Below are 24,505 nucleotides of genomic sequence, written 5' to 3' on the forward strand. Positions count from 1 at the left end.
GTTGTTTTTCTTTTTCTTTTTGTTTCCTTATTTTTCTTTTCTTGAAATGCTTTATTTTAAATTATTCTCTTAATTAAGTTGAAAGTATTCATTATTTATTACATTTAAATTTATGTAAATTAAATAAATTAGAAAATAATTATTTTATTTTAATTTGAAACATTTTTTTTTTTATTTTTTTTTTATTATTTCAGTCATCTTAAAAAAAAATTTAAGTGCATTTTAATTAATTTTAAAATTCAAAATATTGCTAGAAAAATTTATATATTATTTAATATTCATTAATTTGCATAAAAAAGTAAAGATTTTTTAATAATTTTTGTAAAAAAAGAAATATTAAAATTTTTGTAATTCTCACAATTATGAATTTGAAATAATTTGATTCTTGCATAGAAACTAATTGAAACTTTTGAAAATAATTGAATTGTTTCGAAGAATTTTATAAATATTTTAAAAATAATTGAATTTGTATCTGTGAAGAATTTTATTATTAATGAAAATAATTGAATTGTAAAGAATATTATCAAAATTCTTGAAAAAATTGAATTTTTTTAAAGAAATTTATTGAAACTTTTGAAAATAATTGAATTCATTCGAAGAAATTTATTATTTATGAAAATAATTGAATTCCTTCAAAGAATTTTATCAAAACTTTTGAAAATAATTAAATTTTTTTAAAGAATTTTATGAATAATTTTGAAATTAATTGAATTCAATGGAATAATTTTATTAAAACGTTTAAAAATAATTAAAATAATTTAATTCTTTTCAAGAATTGTCTTATGTATGAAAATAATTGAATTATTATAACAATTTTATTAGAATTTTTAGAAACAATTGAATTCTTTCGAAAAATTGTATTGTTTATGAAAATAGTTTAATTATTATAAAAAATTTTTGAAAATAATTGAATTAATGTAGAGAATTGTATTTGAATTTTTAAAAATAATTAAAATCGTTTAAAGAATTTTATTATTTATAAAAATAAATGAATTACTATAAAGAATTTTATCAACTGTATTGGAAATAATTAAATTCCTGTAAAGAATTTTATTACTTTTTAAAAATAATTAAATTCCCTCGAAGAATGTTATTATTTATAAAAATAATTGAATACGTTTGAAGAATTTTAATGCTTATGAAAATAATTAAATTGTAAAAAATTTTATGAAAACTTTTGAAAATGTAATTGAATTTCTAGACGAATTATTAGGATATTAGGATTTTTTTAAATAATTGAATTCTTGCGAATGATTTATTAAAATTTTATAAAATAATTGAATTCTTTTAAAAAATTTTATAACGAATTAAGAACAAAATAAAATTCTTTCGATAAATTTTATTGAAAATAATTGAATTTCTAGACGAATTGCTTTTTACAAAAATAATTGAATTCTTGCGAAAAATTTTGTTATTTATAAAAATAATTGAATTGTTTCGAAAAATTGTATTAAAAATTTTGAAAGCAATTAATTATAATATTTAATTAGTTGAAAAGTGAATTTTCCAAATTCTGAATCAAAAATAGTTTAAAAACAAAATTGATAATTGAAAATTATAAAAACTTTATTATTTGCATATTAATAATAAAAAATTGAATAATAACGTTTCGCTCAATAGCGCGCGTAATATTTGCAAGTTGATTTAATATTCAAAAAAGATTTTAGAATATTTTGTTCGATTGTTTGAAAATTAAATAAATATCGCTTTTTTCTAACTTTAATATCTATTTATTAATTATTTTCTATATTCATTAATTAATTATTTTTAATATTAATTTATTAATTTTATTTTTTCTATTAATTTCCCAATTATTTATTAGTACTACAATTTATGAATTATTTATCAATATTAATTTTATTAATTATTTTTAATGTCACAGGAAATAAATTTTGTTCCAGTGCGATGTCGATCAGTACACAAAAGTTCGAGGGAGATCACGTCGTAAATCAAAATCGTTTAAATCAGAATCAGAGGAGTATGACACATTGGGCTCGGACAGCGACACAGAAGTTGGAACGAGTAGTCGAACTGAATCGTCGAATCATCTTGAAGATTCGGGTCCAGCTTCGATAATGGCACGTTCGCCGGGTCCCAATTCCGGACAGAGGGGACGTGAGCAGCGACTAGCCCTTGTTCCTAGGCCGGTCCATCATAGTAAGTTAGTATTCGGTTTTCTGTGTCAATTTCTCTTCTACATCGCATTGCATTAATTTCAATTTCATTACAATTCTTGCGACATCACAGATGTGCTGTACCACACGCACGAATCAAGTACATCAACAGAGCCGTCACCAATTTCTGAGAGAAAGACTTTTCCTAGGCTAGAAAAGCAGAGGTATTTGTATTTTTGTTCTCTTTTTTTAATACAATATTTTTTCATGTAAATCATTGTTTTGTAAATTATTTAAATTTACTGTAAATTATTTTTCATTTAAATCGCTGTTTATTTTTTGAAAAATTAATTTTTATGTTCAATTGTAATTGCAAAGTATTTATGAAAAAAATTTGAAAATAATTAAATTCTTTCAAGAAATTTCATTAAAATTGTATTAAAAATAATTGAATTCCAGCCAAGAATTTTATTATTTATGAACAGAATCGAATTCTTCGAAAGAATGTTATTAAAATTGTACAAAAAAATAATTTAATTCTTGGCAAGTTTTATTAAAATTTTTGAAAATAATTAAATTGTGTTACAGAATTAATTTGAATTTTTTTTAAATAATGTTTCTTTTAAGAATTTTGAAAGTAATTGAATTTTATGAAGAATTTTTTTTAAGTTTCTAAAATAATCGTGTTTATTATTAATTGTAATTCATAATTTTGTTATTAAATTTTCTTCAAATTATTGACAGAAAATTATTTTTTTTTAAAGAATTTTATTTGTTTTTGTAAATAATTAACATTTTTTAAAGAATTTTTTTAAATTTCTTAAAAATAATGTAGTTTTTTAAAATAATTTTCACTGAAAGTTTTAAAAAATTGAAATTGAAAAATTAAAAATTACAAAGAATTTTATAAAAAAAGTTTTGAAAATAATTGAATTTATTAGAAAAATGGTATTACAATTTTTAAAAATAATCAAATGTTTTAAAGGAATTTTATTAAAATTTTTGAAAATAATTGAATGTTTTGGCGGAATTTTATTACAAATTTTGAAAATAATTGAATTGAATTGAAAATTTTTATTAAAACATATAAAAATTATGTAGTTTTCTTAAGAATTTTATAAAAACTGTTGAACATAATCGTAATTTTATTTTAAAAAATAATTGCATTCTTTCGAGAAATTTAATTTAAAGTTGTGTTAAAAATAATTGAATTCATTCGAAGAAATTTATTATTTATGAAAATAATTGAATTCCTTCAAAGAATTTTATCAAAACTTTTGAAAATAATTAAATTTTTTGAAAGAATTTTATGAATAATTTTGAAATTAATTGAATTCATTCGAATAAATTTATTAAAAAGTTCAAAAATAATTAACTTTTAAAAACTTTTATCAAAATTGTTGAAAATAATCGAATTCAATCAATATCATTAAAAATAATTGTATTTTATTTTCCTTTTAAAATTCCTCCGAAGAATTTTACGTTTTATATAAATGAATGAATTCTTCCAAAGAGTCTTATTATTTATGAGAATAATTGAATTGTTTTGAAGAATTTTTGAAAATAATTAAATGTTTTGAAATAATTTTATTAAAAATTTTAAAAATTATTGAATTGAAAAATTGTATTTAAACGTATAAAAAAAAATAATACATTTTTCTTAAGAATTTTATAAAAACTGTTGAAAATCAGCTAAGTAGTAAATAAAAAATGTAAAGGAAAAGAAAGAAAAAGAGTAAAATAAAAATTAATAAAAAGTTCCCCAAAATACAAAATTTATTTAGAAATTAATTTCTTTCTCCAAAAGGTATCGAGGTGGACCTCTAAACGTAACGATGGAGGGAAATCGACCGACAATGAAACATTCAGAATCGGGTATTCGTTCCTATTCGACAAATGCATCGCCCAGCCATATTATTAATAATCACACGAGAATGTCGACGTACGATAGACCAAAGGATTCAAGCGAGAGAAAATCCGTCGAGTCATTGTGTCATTTAGATGATGGTACAACGGCGAGAAATTATCAGAAAAATTCACGTTATCGACATCGAGAAAAGGGTGCCGCCGAATGGGGCAATGAATTGTCAACATTGGAATTGAAACCACCAACTGGTTTCACCGATGCTCATGAAACCAGCGAGGCCGAATGCGACATCGATATGAAACTTCGACTTCACCGTAAAAGGGGAGGACAAAACTGCCAACTTTCAAAATCACCTCAGGATTTTACCATTACAGTCTGAGAATTATAAATTTAAATTATATAGCTGATATCAAAATGAGATTTGTAAAAATTTAATAATTGTAAAGTTAAAAATGAAAAAAACAAAGAAAATTCCCTGTTGAAATGAAATGAAAAAAAAAACGAGGCATTGATAATATATATGTAAAGAATGACTGTCTCAAGAGACATTTATAATATTATCGCTCCATGTAAAATAAAGAATGTATTTTTCTAAATATGCGTTTTTTTATTTATTTTTTTTACGCAACCTTTGATTTTAATTTTTAATTTTTTAGTTTGCTTTCTCAATTATTTTATGCACTATTTTTAATCCAAAAATAATTAATTAATTCCAAATTAACAATTACAGTTAAAAAAATATATTTTTGGATATTTTTATTTTGTAATTTATTCATTTTTTTATTTAAATGTAAAATAATTAAACAAATTTTGTTGATTATATTTTTATAATTCCTGAAATTATTTTCGCCCTTCAAGTTTATCTTTATCAAAACAAAGTTCAGGCGCTTTAAAGTCATTTAGAGGTGAGTCACAATACAATTGTATTGCAGACAGAATTTTATTACCTAATTATAAACTACCAACCAAATAAATTTACTTTTATTTTTCAGAGAACATTTCGTTAAAATTTTTTCATTTAAAAATTGTTAATTCTTCTTCTTTATTTTGTAAAATTAATATTCATTTCTTGTCGGGAGTGTTGGAATTTTTTTCAAAACCACAGTCGTTTTATAATCAGAAAAAAGTATTTCTTTTTTTGGAATTCAAATCATCGGGAGTGTTCGAATTTTTTCAAACCGCGATCGTTGAGGAATTTTATTTCCTGTTAAAGTATTATTTCTCGGGAGTGTACTACATTTTTTCTTTATCAAAATCGCGAGTGTCATTCCAGAAAATCAGCAGGACGAATTGTTTTGGAGTAAAACGAGGAATAAAATAAAATTGACCATTTCAAGGTTTGTGTTCATTAATTTCAGTAGAATTTTTAATACTATTGTAGATTTTTTTAATTTTATAAAAATATTGAGAAAAATATCACAAAACGAAAATCTATAAATCAATTAAGAAAAGCGGAATAAAAGTAAAATAAAAAGTTAAATTTTTGCAAAAAATTTTCACAACTATAATAATTCTATTACTTTATTTTCCCCATTTTATCCATGGAAAATAAAATGTCACATTCAACCATATTCTGATGGTGATAAAAACTTTTTTGCCATCGAATTTATAATGAAAAATTACTTTTTCTCTTTGTCGATGAAATGATGCGACCACATCGGTAAAAATTGTGTTTGATTTTATTTCATTATACACGAAGAAAAGTATAATCCATTCGCATTTGTTTTCTTTTGAAAATTCAAAAACTTAACAAACAATCTCTTAAACTTTTTGAAATTCTTCATTCTCTCAATATTCGAAAAATTCAACAACTTTCGCCAAAAATATAAATTCTAAATTTTTTTTTCATTTCTAATATATCCTAGAATTTTCTTTTCGATTTAATTTTCAAAAAACCATTTCCTATATTCGCAAAAATTTTATTTTTAGCCAAAGCTGAGGAATGTATTTTTAATTTTTTATACTTAAAAATTACGTGTTATGGTAAAAAATGTTCTTTTTTTCTATATGGGAGAAAAAATAAAATTTTCTCGAATAATTATTTGCAAGAAAGGAACGAGGACAATTCTTTTTTTTTTCTTTTGAGGATTCACTTCTCTTCGTGGGTGTGTACAATTAGTTTTGAATTTTTTTTTCGTCGCGAAATCGCCACCGTATTATTTATATATATTTTTGTTTATAATAAATCTATTTTTAACCGACTGTCTTGATAATAAATCGATCGTTCAACTTTTCGGTGCAACAAAAGAACGAAAACGAAAAAAAAATTGAGAAAAAAAAGAGAAAAACATTCATGTGCGTCATCTCGCAAAAAGTATACTGACTAGAATCTAAAGTGCCTGCCTTTTTGCATTAATAATTCGAGATACTACAAAGTTACTGCGCAGTGCGTTTTCTACAGACTACGGATTACCGTACATTGCGCTCGTTTTCCACTTTTTCCAAATTTTACTCATACATTTTACAAATTTCTTATTTTCTCGTAAATAATTACCAAAAAAAAAGAAGGAATATTGCCTTAAGGAGAGATTGAACGACTTTTGAATTATTTATCATTATTTAATTATATTATTATAGTACAATTTACCATTTTTAATTTATCATTTTTCTCGCAAGGAAACTTGGTATTTAATTTTCATTTTTGTCAATTCTTTTGAATTTCGGAGACAATTCTTTTACTTTCTACGAATTCGAAAGTTCTTTTATTCTCTTACAAAAAATGTAATTTTCCTTTTGCTTTCAAATTCGTTTCTTAGAGATATTTTTTAGGTACTTTCTTCAATTTAATATTCTCAATTTGCTTTGTTTTTTGCAAAAAAATTTATTTCCTGAAATTTATAATAAATTTTATTTTATTTCAACTAAAAGATAATTAAAAATCGAGTATTCGTTGGCAAAGGAAGAGAAGTAAATTAATAAGAGAAAAATTGAAGAAAAGGTTTCAAATCTCATTCAGGCTGAAAAATCCTTTTTTTCTTTTTTGTAATTATTTTTCAGAGACAGTCGCATTTATTAAATTTCTAACATCATCATTTCATTGAAAACATCGATTTGTTCATTGAATGATACATAGTCTGTGTACAACATTGCGCGCCAAGGAAATGAATTTTTCACTGAAAACTGAAGGTACTTTTTCTACTATAAAAAAAAAGGGGAAAGAAATTCTTTTTTTAAATATTTTCTACAACTTTCGTCAAAGTATTAAACTTCATACATATATTACATTTATAAGTTTCTCTGTACATTTGAAATTTAATACTAGAATTCGTGCAGACTTTTTCTTAAATATTTCAGTTTTATTTCTTTTTTTGAAAGAAAAAAAATTGTTTCCACTTGAAATTCATTTCCCTGGTAGCTACATATATATAATCTAGATAAAGATATAACTTATTTTCGAATTTACATAGCTATAGACATTATGTGATTATTACACGTATATGTATAAATCGTTAGTCGTTCTTTTCTTATTTTTTTTTTTTTTCTTAAACATTATCGTTATAATAATTATGCGGGCCATAACAATATTACACAAAGATATATTACACACGTCGGATGCAAAAGGAGGGATTGATTGGTTAATCGGATCATATGCAGCGTCACTAAATTATTTTCAAATTTCTTTTACAATCTCAATGATTTTACAGATATTTTTATTAACATTTTTTGTTTTTTGTTCTTTTCATTTGAATGCTGCAATTATTCTCGGGAAGCATTCTCTGACGACGATTGAATAAAAATCTTTTGTTTTTTTTTCTGTTCCTCGCTTTATAAATGCTATTCGTTCAATCTCGGACGGCTTCTTTGTGCACGGCCTCTCGGGAATAATTTGAAATTGAAAAATTCCTCCCGATAAGCAATCACTCGCGAATTTCTATTTTCATCAAAAAAATTTATCCCCCAGAGCAAACATTTTTTTTGGGAAAAAGAATTTTTGTAATTTGTTTTTCTTTTGTATAATTAATATACTACTGGGATAAGTATCTTTGATTATTTTTTCTTTAAAAAACATTTCTTGCATCACCTTAATTCTTAAATCGTCGTTAAATAGCGAAAAATGAAAAATTCAGTCTTTAAGAACACCTTTAAATTTTGGGCACAAATTATTTTTCTACAAAATTACTGAAAAAAAGGAAAAAAAAATTTTTTTGGTTAAAAAAAATTTATGCCCAGGTGCTTTTGTAGTATTTTTCCTTTTCTTTTTATTGGAATAATTTGCTGGTTCGTTGTCTTGGAAAAATCGGCAAGTACGCCAACAATTCGAAATTAAAGGCTATAGTCGGACAGTATTTTTTTTTTGTTTTGTTTATTATTATTTTGAGCGGTTTACTCTTGTCATCAGATGACAGGACGAGAAGACAAATGATTATACAAGTTTTTTTTTTGTTCAAGCAATGATTTTTCGATATTAATGAATTTAATGGAGAAAAAAAAATATTAGAGTATTCGCAGTTTGTCGTAAATTTTAAAACTATTCACACATACAGTTTTTTTTTATTTTTAAATACAAACGCATTATGAATATCACAATACATATGTTTTTTTTGTGTAATATAAAAAAATGCAGATTGTTTTAGTGGTTCCACAGTGGACAGTCAATGCGCGATCGAAACACGCAGGAAATTAATTGATTATCGTGTTACATTACTTTTGGTGATAGTGTTTATCAAATTATGAAAAAAAGCAATTAACAAAATTTATTCCATTTTTTTGAAATTAATTTTTATGAGATAGAAAATTCTAATTGCACAATCGTAGATTTTTTGTATCAAGGTTTATACCTAAATGCGATAGTTTTCTTTTACGAAAAATTAATACTGATAAAAATTTTCCATGAGGAGAAATTTGAAAATTTTCTTCCGCATTTTTTTTCAAATTTGTAACAGTATTAAGATTTACCGCCGACTGTCGCAAGTGAGCAATCTTAAAATTAGTGGTTTTACAATACTAAAAATATAAAACACAAAAAAATCGTGGTTCGAGAAGATAATTATGAAAAAATTGCAGACTTTTTTATTAAGAAGATAATATTGGTTCTTGTTTTTGAGTTTATATTTAATATACTTAAAAGTAAAATATTTCAATTGAGTATATTGTAGAAAATCAGTTTCTCTAAATGAGAACTTTCGAAATTACTTATTCAGTTTATAAGCGCAATTAAATTTATTCTCTCACCGTAAAATTCAGGTGATTAAAGTTTGGAAGTGACAATTACAAAATTGTTTCTTAATTGTAATTTTACACGATAAATCTGGTTTTAAAAATTAAGTTAAAAAAATTCATTAAAAAGCAAGTCTGTGTGATTTTTTCATTTTTTTTAAATGCAAAAACGATCGATGGGTATAAAAATGTAGACGAAGACTTCTTTTTCGGAATGTTACGAGATATGTAATATTACTATTATTATTTTAAAAATTGTGTTTTAAAACGTCATTCGATAAAAAAAAGTAATTTTATTCAAGAACGTTACAAACTAATACTATAATATTTAAATTTCCAACTCCATTTATGATTTATCCGATTTTAATTTTTTAAAAACAATGTAAAATTTGTCTTTTTGACATTAAAATTCACAAAGAATGCGAATGGAAACTTATTTATAAATATAATACAGAGAATTTTATAACGCAAATACAAAAATTGTATAAAATTTTTGTTTTTCAAAAAACAAGGAATGATCAATGAGATAAAAAAGGTAAATGAATTTGTGAGTTTACATGTACCTCGAGAATTAAAAAAAACACGAGCCTTGATTTCTCGTTGTAAGAAAACGCGATTTAAAAATAAGCATTGATCAAATAACGTTTTTTTTTGTAATTTTTTTTTCGTTTTTTCGTAAACAGAACAATTATCGAAAATATAAAATTCCTACTTATAAAATAAATACAATTCAATTTAAAAATTTAATTTAATACCGATTTGAAGAAATTTCTTTAATAATTTTGACGTAAAAGAAAATTCAGAAGGATAGGAAAAGTTTCGTTATAAAGTTGAAGAAATTTTAATATTTTTCTTTAATTTATGGAAAAAAATTAGCAATTTTATGAGGAAAAAAATATATAAATAGATGGGGGAAAAAAAGATAAAAAGTGTCATAGATTGAAAAATGCAATTTCGCGCACTGTGTGAAAAAAGACCCACTAAAAAAATGTAGAGCCTTTTGGAAAAAAATGAGTTAATTTAAATTTCCCCTCCTCCTATCCGAATTCGAGTTTTACGCCTCACGCCTTAAAATTTATTTATTTCCTAATTCTTTGGCAACTAGATCTGTCGGATGGTCCGTACGAATATTTACAAACGATTTCATCTTTTTCTTTTCTTCGCAGTGAATAAAAATGTTTTTCTTTTTGTTCTCTGTCTGGACTAGGAAACGATACCACATTACGCTCTAATCTCTTATTTTCGTAAGTAATATACGCGAGATTAATCGCTGAGTAAAAAAGAAAGACGTTTCGGTCAAAAAAAAAAAAAAAATCTAGTTCGATTATTATATCAAACTTTATATATACAATAAAAACCCCTATTCGAATGAAAATTCATCATTCAAACGAGGATCGCATTTTAAAAATGTCATTCGTTTATCGAAAGAGTCAGAAATATTTTCACTATTTTATATTCACTCTCTTCAAAGTTTTTTCTTTTTTCCCACCATTTCAGTGTTTTTAACACTAAATTTTTGTTTGGCAAAAAAAGGGGTAGTAGAGAAGAATAAAAAATGATTAGAGACAAACTCTTTGCTCTGAACTGTCCGAATTAATTTGGATAGCAAGCAAGGAGTTTGGATTCCATCATTGTGGTGCCATCATGCATTGGGCCTCCATTCCTTCGGGTGGCACTCGCATATTGCCATTAGTGACACATCCATTAACGTCGATGGTGATTGGCGCGCCTGGATGACTCGTGAAATTTGCATTGCACAATTGCATCGATGCACTTTCGGTGAGCACATGATCACTTTGAACTAAGCAAGCGTCATTCGTTGGACAGCCATGATCGTTCGTGTGACTTAGATGAATTGGAATTGAATAATCAGGAATATATTCACCATTTTGGTCCACTGGCACGTGTTTTCGATAGACTTGAAATTTTCTTGGAATGAATTTTGGATCAATAACTAACGAGCTAATGTCGTTTGTTTCATTTACTCCGGTCACATGACCATTTGCCATTGTGTAGAGATCGGGCTCAACTCGCGGTTCCGACGTTAACATTGACTCAAGGCACTGATACAACAGAACGTAATCCTCCTGTTTGACAAAAAAAATTAATAATTATTCTAATTCAATTAATTAATTTCGATATTTTTTTTTGTTCTCTTTCAATCTTATGAAATTAAAACATAAATTAAATAACTTAACAATTTTTAAATATAGAATAAAATAATTTCTCAATTTTTCTTGTAAAAAATAGTAGAAAAATGTTATTCTCTAAATCTGAATCAATAAAAATTTGAACTAATTAGAGGAAAAATGATATGAAATTTGTAAAAACTAATATTTTCCTTCTACGTAGAACGAGGCATTAGAATAGAAAAAATTCAGTTTTTCTTATAAAATAAGTAACATTAACTGTATTCTGCATTAAAAACATTAGTTTTTTTAAATTATTTAAATTTTAGAAAATAATTACATTCTTTCGAGAAATTTAATTGAAATTCTATTGTAGAATTTTTTTATTTTAGAATTCTTAATTTTTTTAATATTGAAAAAAGATATAATAATAATACTAATAATAATAATAATAATAATAATTGAATAAAGAATTTCACCGAAAAATTTTGAAAATAATTTTTAAAAATATAAAAAATAATTTCTTCTTTTGAAAATGTTTATTATTGATAAAAATAATTAATTTTTTTTAAAGAAATTTTTAATTATGAACATAATAAAATGTAAATAATTGATTTATTTCGAGGAAAATTAAAATTTTGTAAGTAATTGAATTCGTTCGAAACATCTGATTATTTATAAAAATATTCGAATTCGTTGAAAGAATTTTATTATTTATGAAAAGAATTAAATTATTATAAAGAATCGTACCAAATTTTTTAAAGTAATTGAATTATGATAATGAATTTTCTAAAATCTTTTGAAAATAATTCAATTTTTTTGAGAAATATTATTATTTATGAAAATAATTGAATTCTTTTCAAGAATTTTATTGTTTGTGAAAGTAATTGAATTTATACAAAACAATTTTATTATCTATAAAAACAATTGAATTCTTGTCAAGAATTTTATTTAAATTTTTAAAAATAATTGAATTCTTGTCAAGAATATTAAAAAAAATTTTTGAAATAATTGAATTCTTCCAAAAAATTTTAATATAATTTTTAAAAATTATATTAATTTAAATTAATTAATTAATATAATATAATACCTATAATTTAAATTTTAAATCCAAATTTATAAAGAAATTGAAATTTATATTTAAAAATAAAAAATTTTGTAATTTGCATAATTTTTTTACTATTCTCGTATAAATTCTCAGTTTACCAAGTAAAAGAAAACGAAAATTTGATCTAGAATTTTAGTTATAAAATTGTAATATAGAATTCTTGTTAAAAAAATCTTTTTTGAAAGGTAAAATGTAAATTTGAAGGAAAACTTACCAAAGACCTAAAAATACCAGGCCTCTTCATATACAAAAGTTTGGAAAACATGTAAACATCTGCGCTCTGTTCAAACTCAATTTGTTTTGTGAGTGTTGTAAGTAAAATAAACAGACCAGCTTCAATACCACCGAACCTAAAAATTTACAATTTGTTAATAACAGAAAAAATAAAAAAAAAATAAATATATAAATACAAAAAATTAAAAAAAAATAACAAAATAATTTGTCTAAACTCACAATCAGTGAAATAGAATTTTACAAAATTAAATTCATTAACAAATTTTTGAACTTGAAAAAAATGCAAAATTATATTACCTATCCATAACGACGATGGGTCCATTTTGATAATCTCTGTGAAAATCTTGAATGACGCTGACAAAAGCTTTCGGATTGTTATGATGAGGCCAAGGACCGCCTTGATTTAGAGGTCCTTGGACAATTTTGGCACTTAGCTCATAGTCATCCTGCAGTGAACGCACTGCAACTTCTCGTAATACTACTCCGCTCACTGTCTCCTTAATTCCACACAATCTCACTCTAAATGTCTCCGACTCCAAATCCTTTCCCTCGATAGGCCAGAATTCAGGGTATTCCTATTTTTGCGACAAAGAAAATTGGAGAATAATTAAAAAAAAACAGAAAACAAATTGTCAAATTAAAAACAAATAAATTAATGAATAAGAAAAAAAATTCGAATTTATTCTTCTAAATTTTTTTTTTTGTCGAATATTGCCTCAAATATTTAGACAAAAAATTGTACTTCTTTCTACTCTACTTGTTATTGAAAAAAAAATTTTACAATTAATTAAAAATTATAAAATAATAATCTCATTGGTTAATCGAAAAATGTTTGAAACTACCTCGTCGCATTGCGTCAACATGACTATAGTCTGCGCATTGTGGTCCCACATCATTTGCCAAAATTCCATTATCGTGTCCTCCAAGGGATGTTGAGTGATAATAAATTCACGATTCCGGTGGAAACCTGCCAGACGATTATTTATTACCAAGAAAAGATTAAGAGAAAGAGAGAAAGAGTAAAAAAAGAAGGAGAAAATTTTTAAATCGCTTTTTATGAATAAATCATTTTTTTTTCTTGTCCTTACCAGCAACCCACGTTCCGTTAATATAATCGCTACCGTCGACGCCAGGTTTCGGTGTAAGATGAACGCGAGCATTTTCAATAGGAATAATTTCCATATTTCTATTTTTATGAATATTACACGACTTCGTCGCAGACACTAAATTAAAGTCCTTTGGTTTCCAAGACGATACAAGCTGTAAATGGAAAAAAAATTTTGATTATTGGAGAAATTTCGAATATTAAAGTCAGTCTCGTAAATTTATAATAGGAAAAATTGGAAACAATTTTGTTTGAGATATTAGTAAAAAAATTTCTTAATAAAAAAAAAATTACTTTATAAAAAAAAAAAATAAATAAAAAAAAAAAAAAAAATAAAAAAAATTAAATTAAATTTTTTTTTTTAATTTAAATAAATAAAATTACTTTATATTGTGCTTCCAAATTATTCCAGGGATTAGTTTTATTATTCGAAGAGCACAGCATATCTTGCACGTGTTTCGCTAAATTATTAACTTCTATATTTGTTTCGCCGCTCTCGATTGCCTCTTGAAGAGCGTCGTGAATGAAAATATATTGCTCCTCAGTTTGAACGAGAAAATTTCTCTGTGTACGAATGTGTTTCAAAAATCCGTAGACATTAATTTCGCCTTTACTTTTCGCCTGCCGAAGCATTGCGTCAATCACAATGTAAGTTCCGGTGCGACCCACGCCAGCACTGCAAAAAAGGAATTAGAATATTAATAATCGTTGTATTCTGGTAATCTGCTCGCAGTCTGAACTTTATTTTTGTTTGCTTCTTGGTTTCTTAACTTTTTTAATTTTTCTTTTAAAATATTTTCAATTATAAAATTAATGTTTTAAAAATAATTGAATTCTTGCAAAGAATTTTATCAAAAAATTTATAGAGAATAATTGAATTACTTTAAAGAATTTTTTTATTTATGAAAATAATTGAATTCTCGCGAAGAATTTTATTAAAATTTTTAAAAATCCTATTTAAATACTTTTGAAGAATTTCATTGAAATTTTTTAAAATAATGGAGTTTCTTTAATAATTTTAATTGGAAATTTTGAAAGCAATTGAATTTTATTAAATTTGTATTGAAAATAATTGAATTCCTAAGAAGAATTTTATTATTTATAAAAATAATTTAATAGTTGCGAATAATTTTACTACTTATAAAAATAATTGAATTGCTCCGATAAATAGTATTAAAATTTTAGGAAATAAATAAATTTTATGTAAATATTTGGAAGTAATTAAATTATTTCGAGGAATTATATTAAAATTGTTTTGAAAAGAATTGAATTTCTGCAAACAATTTTAATATTTATGAAAATAATTTAATTCCTACAAAGAATTTTAGTATTTATAAAAATAGTTGAATTGTTTCGAAAAATTTATTAAAATTTTAGAAAATAATTGAATTTTATGGAAATATTTGAAAATATTTGAATTCTTCAAAGGAATTCAATCAAAATTGTTATGAAAATAATTTAATTCCTGCTAAGAATTTTACTATTTATAAAAATAATTGAATTCTTGCGAAGAATTGTACTATTTGTAAAAATAATTCAATTTGTTTCGATGGATTTCATAAAGATTTCAGAAAATAATTGAATTTATTCGAAATTTATTAATATTTTTTAAAAAAATTGAAATCTTCTGAGGAATTTAATTAAAATTATTTTGAAAATAATTGTATTCCTGCAAAGAGTTTTACTATTTATAAAAATAATTGAATTCCTGCGAATGATTTATTAAAATTTTAGAAAATAATTGAATTCTTTTAAAAAATTTTATAACGAATTGAGAACAAAATTAAATTCTTTCGCTAAATTTTATTGAAAATAATTGAATTTTTGCAAAGATTTTACTATTTAAAAAAATAATTGAATTGTTTAGAAGGATTTATTAAAGTTTTAGAAAATATGTATTTTAATTTTTTTGTAAAATTTTATTAAAATTATGTTAAAAAATAATAGTATTCTTCCGAAGAATGTTTTTATTTATATAAAAATAATTAAATTCTTGCGAAGAACTATATTAAAATTTTTGAAAATATAAACAATAGTACCTAATTAATTTTGTACTTAAGAAGTAAATTTTTTAAATTTTGATTATGAAATTATTTAAAATTTATATTTGAAAATAAAAATGTTGTAATTTGCATAATAATAATAAATTGAATTCCTCGTTTCGCGCGTAACATTTGCTAGATAAAATTTTAAAGTTCAATCAAAATATAATTAAAATAGAAAAATATGATCAAAATATTGAAATGAAATAATTAATATAGAAAAATATGATCAAAATATTAAAATAAAATAATTAAAATATTAAAATATTGAAATACGATTAAAATATTATTATTGAATAAAAAAACAGGAATAATTTCATCACCGATGTGAATATTACATTAGCGGGACAAAATTAATCAAAAGGGAAGTCTGAATAATAAATTTAATTTAAATTTACAAACCTGCAATGGACAATAATTGGTCCAGCGTCTGGTGGATTGGCGTTTGACGATTTACAAATGAAATTGAGTACTGGGAGAGGATGATCAGGAACTCCATGATCCGGCCATCCAGTATAATGATACTGAAGTACTGTTCTCTCGGCCATGTTGTTTCCGTTCTTCTTTTTCTTAATCTGCTTAAAATCCAAAATCAACTTCATTTTATTAAATAATTCAGTGCACAATTATTATTTATTAAGAAAATGATACAATATTTTTTTTATTACTAAATAATCATATTAATACTTTTCTGTTAATAACAGTTAAATAAATAATGTTGATGAAAATAAAATAAATTTCTGTCATTTTAGACTGAAGTGGCAATTAAACAATGGAAATAGAACCGTTTGCTTAAAAATTAGTAATTTTTTTTCAAAAAAGGGAATAATTCGAAAAAAGTATAAAAATTCTGCTTCCACTACCTTTAGATGACGAATTTGCAAGGTGCGGATCGTGTAAGTCGCCATGACGTCCTCTTTCGCCAAACTAACTTGAATGTAACCGTAGGTCTCCGTTCCCTCTTTAGGCCAATACATGTCGCATTTTCTCTGCAAGTTGAGGAGAAAATTTAATTTAATTTCGAAGTACACAAATATACTTAATTATAATCACTACTTATTTATTTAATTACAATTACTTCTAATTTATTTAATTATAATTAGATTGTAATTTCTTTAATTCTAATTAAATTCCAATTTATTTACTTCTAATTAAATTCCAATTTATTCGGTTCCAATTAAATTATAATTTCTTTAATTCTAATTAAATTACAATTTATTTACTTCTAATTAAATTCCAATTTATTCGATTCCAATTAATTTATAATTTCTTTAATTCTAATTAAATTATAATTTATTTAATTATGTCTCGAAAATAATTTTTCTAACAATATAAATTAGATTATTTTTTTCTTTTTTGACTTTAGACAGAATTTAGATTTTCAAAAAGTAGAACTTGTGGAATTTTATTCCATTTTCCAAACATAGATCTCAGGGGAAAAAATTGTATTCTTTTTCTGATGATTTTTTTTTTAAATGTCACGCGTGGAAAAAAATAAAGAACTCAGATAATCAGGGTTATATTCTGTTGGAATAATAAAGAGGAAAGCCTGAAGAAGAGTCATTGTATGTGGCATGATTATACAAAACTTACACGACCGCGCTCGACTAAATTAGTTATCATCACGATGATGGACACTCGTTGCTCCCACACCATACGCCAAAAGCCGTCGAACGTTGGAGGCAAAGGACCTTGAGTACCGATGTACGCACGAGCTCGTTGCCAACCATCAATATAATTCGCGTTAACATAATCCTGACCCTTTTTCGGAGGTCCACCTCCACATGACAACAATTGAACTCGGCTGTGATCATCTACGAAATAAAAACAAGTCGATTGTCATTTTATTTTCGAATATTATTTTCTCAGTTTCGAATATTATTTTTATTTCCTACTTATTGCTATTCATCATTTCTATAATTAAATAATTTTTATCATTAAATTTATTTTTACAATTCTGAGTAAATTTTCATATATCAAAATGCAACTGATGCTTTGTACTTGGCCTAAATTTTGTCTCCGATGCATTTTTTATCGTTTTCTTTTGTTTTAAATTTTTAATAATTCATGAATCAAGTTTCTATAAAATGTTTAAAGTTGAAAACTTGTTTAAAAAAATTTGTAAATTTTATCGAATTTCTAATCTTCTTTTTTTGATAACGAACAGTTTTTGTTAGCAGTGAACAAGAAAAAGCAATTAATTTAACGTCGTTAACAAGTGAAAATATATTTTTTTAATTTAAATTAGGTACGTTTCATTTATATTAAAAAATATTTTTCCAAATTTTTGCATTTTCAGTTCTACACATATTTCTCCAGTTTTAATTTAATTTGATTTAATTATTTCAAAAGAGTTTAGTTCGTTTTTAATTTAATTTTGCTTTATTTTCCCATACTCTGCTTCGTTTTTTAATTAAATTTCGTTTCATTTTCCAATATTTGAAATCAAAAAATTCCTCTAAAGTTAATTACAAAATTGTGAAATTTAAATTAAATAAAAAACTTTTTTTATTACAGATTTTTTACTATCAGATTTAATAATAATTAAAAATAGAAACTTAATTTACAAATTCTGTTTCATTTTTTTTTATTTTATAAAAACTTGTCTAAAAAAAACTCGACTCGAGTGTTGTGAGACAGTGTTTAGAAATTTACTTACAAGCGAGAATATTGAGGTATCTATTTTTTGCTTTATTTTCAGCAAACTGGGAATTTTCGACAGTGTAGTCGCCAGTGTCAGATTGGATGACATCATATTCCTTGCTGAAGCCAATGTCGCCATCGGCATGTAACGAGGCAACATGTTGAGCAAAATGTTGAACCGCCACTGCTGTTCTCTCGCCATCCTGTTCGCTATTCTCCCATTCCTGTAGTGTCGGAACATTCCTCGGTGGATAATCCAAATAGTAATAGGCGGTGTGAAAACACTTTCTGAAAACGGGCCTACCACATGGCCTGATAAGTTTCATCTTCCAATAAGTTTCATATAAATTATAATTTATAATTATGCTAAAATTATTTCACTAATAATAATACTAATAATGAGAAAAATACTAATAAGAATAAAAATAAGAATAATAATAAAAATTAAAAATAATAATAACAAAAATAATAAGGGTAAAAATATTAATACTAAGAAATAAAGGAAAACAGTAATAGTAATAAATAATAATAATAAAAAAATTGACGATTATTGACGAATAATAAAAAAAATTACAAAAAGATAAAATAATAATAATACTACTAATAGTAATAATAATGTTACTAATAATAACAATTAATTCGAAATCAGTGAAAGTAAATATCAAGAATGTTACGAAAGGTACATTGTTTGGTCGAAATTTACTCATAGAGACAATAATTTCGATAGGTTACTTTCATTTCTTTCAATTTTTTTCTCCTTCTTATAATATCGCATTTTCCCTGAGAATCTATTTTTCAAACTGAAAATTTTCCTTTTCGATTATTTCTTCACTTCATTTGATTGACCTTTAAATTTGCTTCCGGAAATTAATAATAAAATTGGAAAAAAAAGAAATGAGCAATTTTTCCCATCGATGGAATAATTAGGAAAATTAATATCGGAATTTGTCAATCGAAAAAAATTGTCTTCATTGTCGGAAATTTAATTTACAATCTAAACGAAAAATTATTTTCATTTCACGAAAAACCAATTAATTCAATTTATTCACTGAAAATCAATGGAAAAATATGAAGGAAAAATAGTTTGGAAAAAAAAATTGTCAGAATTTAAATATGAATAATAAATAGAAGAAAAAATTCAAAATCTAGAGAAGAAAAAAAATTGAAGTTCAATGAGTGAATTTAGTGCGAATTCAGGAGTAAATGACGAAAAAAAAATTATTGCGGAAAGTAGGAGATAAAGAAAAAAAAAAAAAATAACGACAAATTGAGGTCAAATTTTCTTGCGTAAAACACCCGAGGCACATTGAAATGATGTTAAAAGAATCCTTTGTGATGTAATAATGACCATTTATTAACCAAGTTCATTAGATCGCGTGAGAATACAAAAGAAACGAAAAAAACTTTCAAAAGATGTTATATCAGTTTTTCTTTTTTTTGATTCTGATACAAGATAGGCGTATATGCACTCGAGCGTTATCTCAAATTGAATGAATCTTTTTAAAATCTTCATAGAAAGTCTCCTTACGGTATTATTCGTCGTATATTTGTTGAAAACGATGAAAAATTGACTTCTCTGAGTCTTTTCATTTTTGTGATTAATTGACAGAATCGAAGGAAAATCAGAGAGAAAAAAATAGAAAAAGAAAACCAAAAAACGAGAAAAGAAAAGACGAAATAAGAAAAATCGAAAAAATGAACAGAGAAAAGAAAAGACGAAAAAAGAATAAGCAAAATGAAAAAATCAAAAAAAAAAAAATTGAAAATAGAAAAATCCAAAAAAGAAAAATCGAAAAGAGAAAAAAAAAGAAAAGACAAAAGAAGAATAATCGAAAAAAAGAGAAAACGAAGAAAAAAACGAAAAGAAATAAGGAGAAGAAATACAAGATGGAAATTTTAGTTTTAACAAAAAAAAAAAAGAGCGCGCACGAATTTGGTCTTTAAAAAAAATCAACCGAAACGACACGTTCTCTCTCCTACACTCTCGACTCAATCGTCAACTGTGAAATATTATTCCGCAGTTGTCAGTGGTCGTTATCGTCGAGTCGGAGATAAGAAGAGCGTCGGTGTTACGGGCCTATGTCGATCTGCACAAGTGGTCGTATTTATGTTCCATTAGAGACGATTGAACGATTATTGAATTTGAAAGAGCGAAAGACAGAGCTCGATTTAGGTCCCTTTCACTCTTTTACATCATTTTTTTCCCCTCGTTTTTTAACAATATTTTCCCTTTTAAATTTTTTAACAATTTCCATTTTGAAATAGGAAAAAAAAATCGGTTCAGTATTTTTAACAATTTTCTTTCCGAATTAAAAAATATTCTTTTCTCGAAATAAAAAAAAATTTCTCTCTTACTTTTTTCGAATGAAAACAAAAAAAAGAATAAAACAAATTTTTTTCTAACAATTTGCATTTTGAAAAAAAATCATTCTAATATTTTTAACAATTTATTAAAAATATTCTTTTCTACATTTTCTCATATCGAAATAAAAAGAAATTTTTTTCTCTCTTTCTTTTGAATAAAATTAAAAAAGAACAATTTTTATTTTTAAATAGAAAATTGGGAGAGGGAAAAAAATTTCCCCGAGTATTCTCGAATATTCTTTTTGTCATTGAGAAAATTTTTAATGTCGATAAAAGAAAGAGATTCAATAATTATTGTTTGAGAAAATTTGCGATAAGGTTCAAAAAATGATTGTTAAATAAACTACACAATTGACTGCCAGCTCGTATTATCGCCCTTTCTATTTATATAATTACTATCTACTGATGGTCCAGTCATAGACCAGAGATAAGAGTCGAAAGATTTATATATATTGACATTTGATAATTTTGTAAATTAAATACGATTCTCTGATGAATAAATTAGAAACTATTTTACATGACTAATACAGGTGGGAATTTTTTTCACTAAATTGAAAAAATGAATTAAAATTTTTAAGAAAATATAATATAGATTATTTAGATAATTTGTTATTTTTACAAAATATTTTGAAAATATAAATATTTTTTCACCAATTTTTATTGTTAAAAAATTCGTAAATTTTTTTCTATATTTTATAAAGAAAATGATAATTGAAATAATACTTTTTCTCCAAAAAAAAAAATTTCTTTTTTAGAACAATTTTCATTTTTAAAAATATAGAGAAATTTATTTCTACTTTTTATAAAAAAAATGATAATAAAAATAATACTTTTGAATAAGAGAGTAAAATTTTTTTGGAACAATAATTTAAACAATAATAAAAGTAGAGGCAAAAATTTGTTAGTCAATAATAAATTTCTTTCTAAATTATTTACTTTAAAAAAAAATGTTATTGAATCAGAAATTCGTAATAATGAAAATGTACCTTTCGTAAACTGTTTTTAAATTCAATTATTTATAATTATTTTTAAATGCCTACGAATAAAATAATATAAAAATATAAATAATTGAATTAAAAAATATTATCTAATTAGAAAAAAAATAAAGAATAGAAAACTAACGAATGGAAAAAAATGAAAAATTTCATTCAAAATTTCTTGAAATAAAAAATTTGCAAAAAAAAAAATTAATGACGAACTGAAGGAACCTTTTGAGTGAATGGTTTCATTGATAAGTCTCACCTCCAGAGAATAAAAGATGTAATTGCCAGCATCACGGCAAAACAGGCGCAAACCATTCCGGCAATAACGCCAGCGCTTAATTCTTTGCTGCTTCGTCTCATCAATGGTGGACTTTTGTCACAATCGCGAGCAAGAAGGACTTTTCTTGCCAAAGTACTTTCCCCACGAATAATGTCCGAGGGATTTATCACACTTCTAGTCGCTCCTTGTACAGTGACCTCGTAAATTGCGTTCATCGTCAGATTTGTGATTGTCGTCTGAAATCATTAATCACAATTTTTTATTTTAATATACAATATAATCAATTATCAAAAAATTGCAGACTCATCAATTTGACCCTTTTAAAACAATGATTATTGTTTTCTTTTTTATTTCATCTTTTTTTCATATCTTTTCAAATTTTCTCCTATCGTTCTTTTATCAATCATCTTTTTTGTTTTCTAATTAAAATTAATAACTGGGAGCATTTTTTTGTAATTTAATTAAATTATTATTTCTAGAACATTTTTTTCTGGTTTAATTAATTATTTTTTGATTTTTTTACACTGATAGAATATAATTTTATTCGGCTGTATCAATCATCTTTTTATTTCCAATTACAAACAGTTACGAATATTTTTTTTAATTTAATTAAATTATTTTTTTGGATTTTTTTGAAATGTAGTTAAAAGAAGCAATTCGGAAAATTCCTTTTTTTAAATTAAATTTTACTTTTTCGAATGGGGAGAGTTTTTAATCAAACTTTTAACTTTAAATTAGCGAATAGCTACTGAATTAAAAAAAGACCTGATTGAAAAGGATTAAGAGAATTAAAAAAGAGATTTAAAAAACACAGTTAAAAAAAGAGATTTAAAAAATATTTAAAAAAACTTTTTAAAAATCATTTCAAAAAAGAAAATACATTTTGCAAATGGGTCAATTTTTTTCTTCCCTGATAAATTGATGAATTAATAAATTGACAAATTGATAAATAATTCAATAATGAATTCTTTTTCAACTTTACTCTATTTTATTCTATTTTATTATTTTATTCTATTTTTTTGTTCAATTTCTCATTTTTAAATAATAATTAAATAATTGAATATTGAAATAATTGAATAATTAAATATTTAAATAATTGAATAATTGAATAATTAAATATTTAAATAATTAAGTAATTAAATTATTTATTTATTGAATAATTAATTAAATAATAAAAATGCTATAAACAATATAATTAACTACAAAAAATTTGATATAAGCAAAAGATGAATTAAAATAAAGGAAAAAATAATGAATAGGAAAATTTATTTATAAATTCTCACCCCGCTCTCGAGATAATTCGTGGCAGTTGAAAGTTCAATTTCATCATTATCCCTTGCATTTTCAGCACGATAATTTATGTAATAATAATCGACGGAATTCCAATAGGTAGCAGGACGTGCCCAATGCACATAAATTGCATCCTCCGATTGGCAAGTGAGATTAAGAATAACAGGAGAAATTGGTCCAGCAATATCAGTTTTTTGCATAATATGATCCGATGGTTCACCCTCATTTTTCCACGTGAAGGCTTTAACCCATATATTGTATTCGGTGAAAGGAACTGAAAAATAGAAAGAAAAAGTTCAATTTTTTTTTATTCTGATCAAAATGGAATAGAAAACATTTTCTTTTCTATTTGGAAAAAAAATAGAAAACGTTGTTTTTTATTTATTTCTTTATTTAAAGAAGAGAAAACATTTTTTTCAAATTTAAAAAATATAAAAAACGCATTTTTGTTTTACAAATAAAAGAAAACCTTTGTTTCTAATTTAAACAAACAGAAAAATTTTTCTAATTTAAAGACTCCGGAAAAATATTTTTGATTTAGAAAAAAACAGAAAATATTATTTTTTCAATTTAAAAAAAATAGAAAACGTTTTTTTTATTTAAAAAAAAATTTATCTAACAGTAAAATTAGAAAAAAAAATGAAAACGATTTTGAACGATTTTAAATGATTTTAAACGATTTTACCAAGTTTGCATAAATGTTTAGGTAATGTTATATAGAATATTTTCTTATTTCATAATTTGCATCTCTTTTGAAAAAGGAAAAAGAAAGGAAAATTGTGTCCATAATTATTGTAACGGAATTGGTGTAATTTATATATTCCTTATAATATATATATATTCTCGTTATACAAAAGAGACGATCGCAATTTTTAGTGCAACCCAGAAATCGAAAATAATTGCTTCTGACGCATTGGGAGAAAACGTGAAAGCTATTCTCCTCTTTGAAAGATGCAAACTGTAATCAGTCGTAACCCAATAATCAGAACTGTTTTCTCGATAAAAAAAATGCATGTATAGACTTTTTAAAATTTTCATTTCCCGCATAGTAATTATTTAATTACTATAACTATTTTAGATATTATAATTTTTTATTTCTTATTTACATTTATTATTTATATTTATTGTTTATATTTATAAAAAAAATTTATTGAATAATAATTTTTAGGAAAATAAAAATATAAAAAAA

At 24.0% G+C, this 24,505-nt stretch overlaps 2 protein-coding genes across 15 annotated transcripts in view; one reads left to right on the plus strand and one right to left on the minus strand.

Annotated features, from left to right (window-relative positions):
• The window catches only part of LOC122509294 (Down syndrome cell adhesion molecule-like protein Dscam2), a 332,361-nt gene extending 327,790 nt beyond the window's left edge, over positions 1-4,571 (plus strand). For 5 of the 8 annotated variants that reach the window (XM_043623242.1, XM_043623243.1, XM_043623238.1 and 2 more), the window contains 3 exons: positions 1,902-2,157; positions 2,248-2,338; positions 3,922-4,570. In XM_043623242.1, coding sequence (XP_043479177.1) covers positions 1,902-2,157; positions 2,248-2,338; positions 3,922-4,360 — 786 coding nt within the window. In that variant the 3' untranslated portion in view covers positions 4,361-4,570. Of the gene's footprint in view, positions 1-1,901; positions 2,162-2,247; positions 2,339-3,921 lie in introns of all 8 variants that reach the window. The other 3 variants (XM_043623239.1, XM_043623244.1, XM_043623245.1) reach the window with 3 other exon arrangements.
• A 4,989-nt stretch (positions 4,572-9,560) lies between these two features.
• The window catches only part of LOC122509537 (tyrosine-protein phosphatase 99A), a 745,329-nt gene continuing 730,384 nt past the window's right edge, over positions 9,561-24,505 (minus strand). For 2 of the 7 annotated variants that reach the window (XM_043623690.1, XM_043623691.1), the window contains 12 exons: positions 23,310-23,590; positions 22,006-22,262; positions 18,416-18,711; positions 17,350-17,570; positions 16,620-16,745; positions 16,159-16,334; positions 14,099-14,390; positions 13,698-13,869; positions 13,452-13,576; positions 12,907-13,184; positions 12,590-12,725; positions 9,561-11,225 (listed from right to left, as the gene is read on the minus strand). In XM_043623690.1, coding sequence (XP_043479625.1) covers positions 10,767-11,225; positions 12,590-12,725; positions 12,907-13,184; positions 13,452-13,576; positions 13,698-13,869; positions 14,099-14,390; positions 16,159-16,334; positions 16,620-16,745; positions 17,350-17,570; positions 18,416-18,711; positions 22,006-22,262; positions 23,310-23,590 — 2,819 coding nt within the window. In that variant the 3' untranslated portion in view covers positions 9,561-10,766. The remainder of the gene's footprint in view (positions 11,226-12,589; positions 12,726-12,906; positions 13,185-13,451; positions 13,577-13,697; positions 13,870-14,098; positions 14,391-16,158; positions 16,335-16,619; positions 16,746-17,349; positions 17,571-18,415; positions 18,712-22,005; positions 22,263-23,309; positions 23,591-24,505) is intronic. The other 5 variants (XM_043623697.1, XM_043623696.1, XM_043623694.1 and 2 more) reach the window with 5 other exon arrangements.

The sequence above is a fragment of the Leptopilina heterotoma genome, unplaced genomic scaffold (assembly GCF_015476425.1).
Source record: "Leptopilina heterotoma isolate Lh14 unplaced genomic scaffold, ASM1547642v1 Lhet_60, whole genome shotgun sequence".
Taxonomy (NCBI): Eukaryota; Metazoa; Arthropoda; class Insecta; order Hymenoptera; family Figitidae; genus Leptopilina; species Leptopilina heterotoma.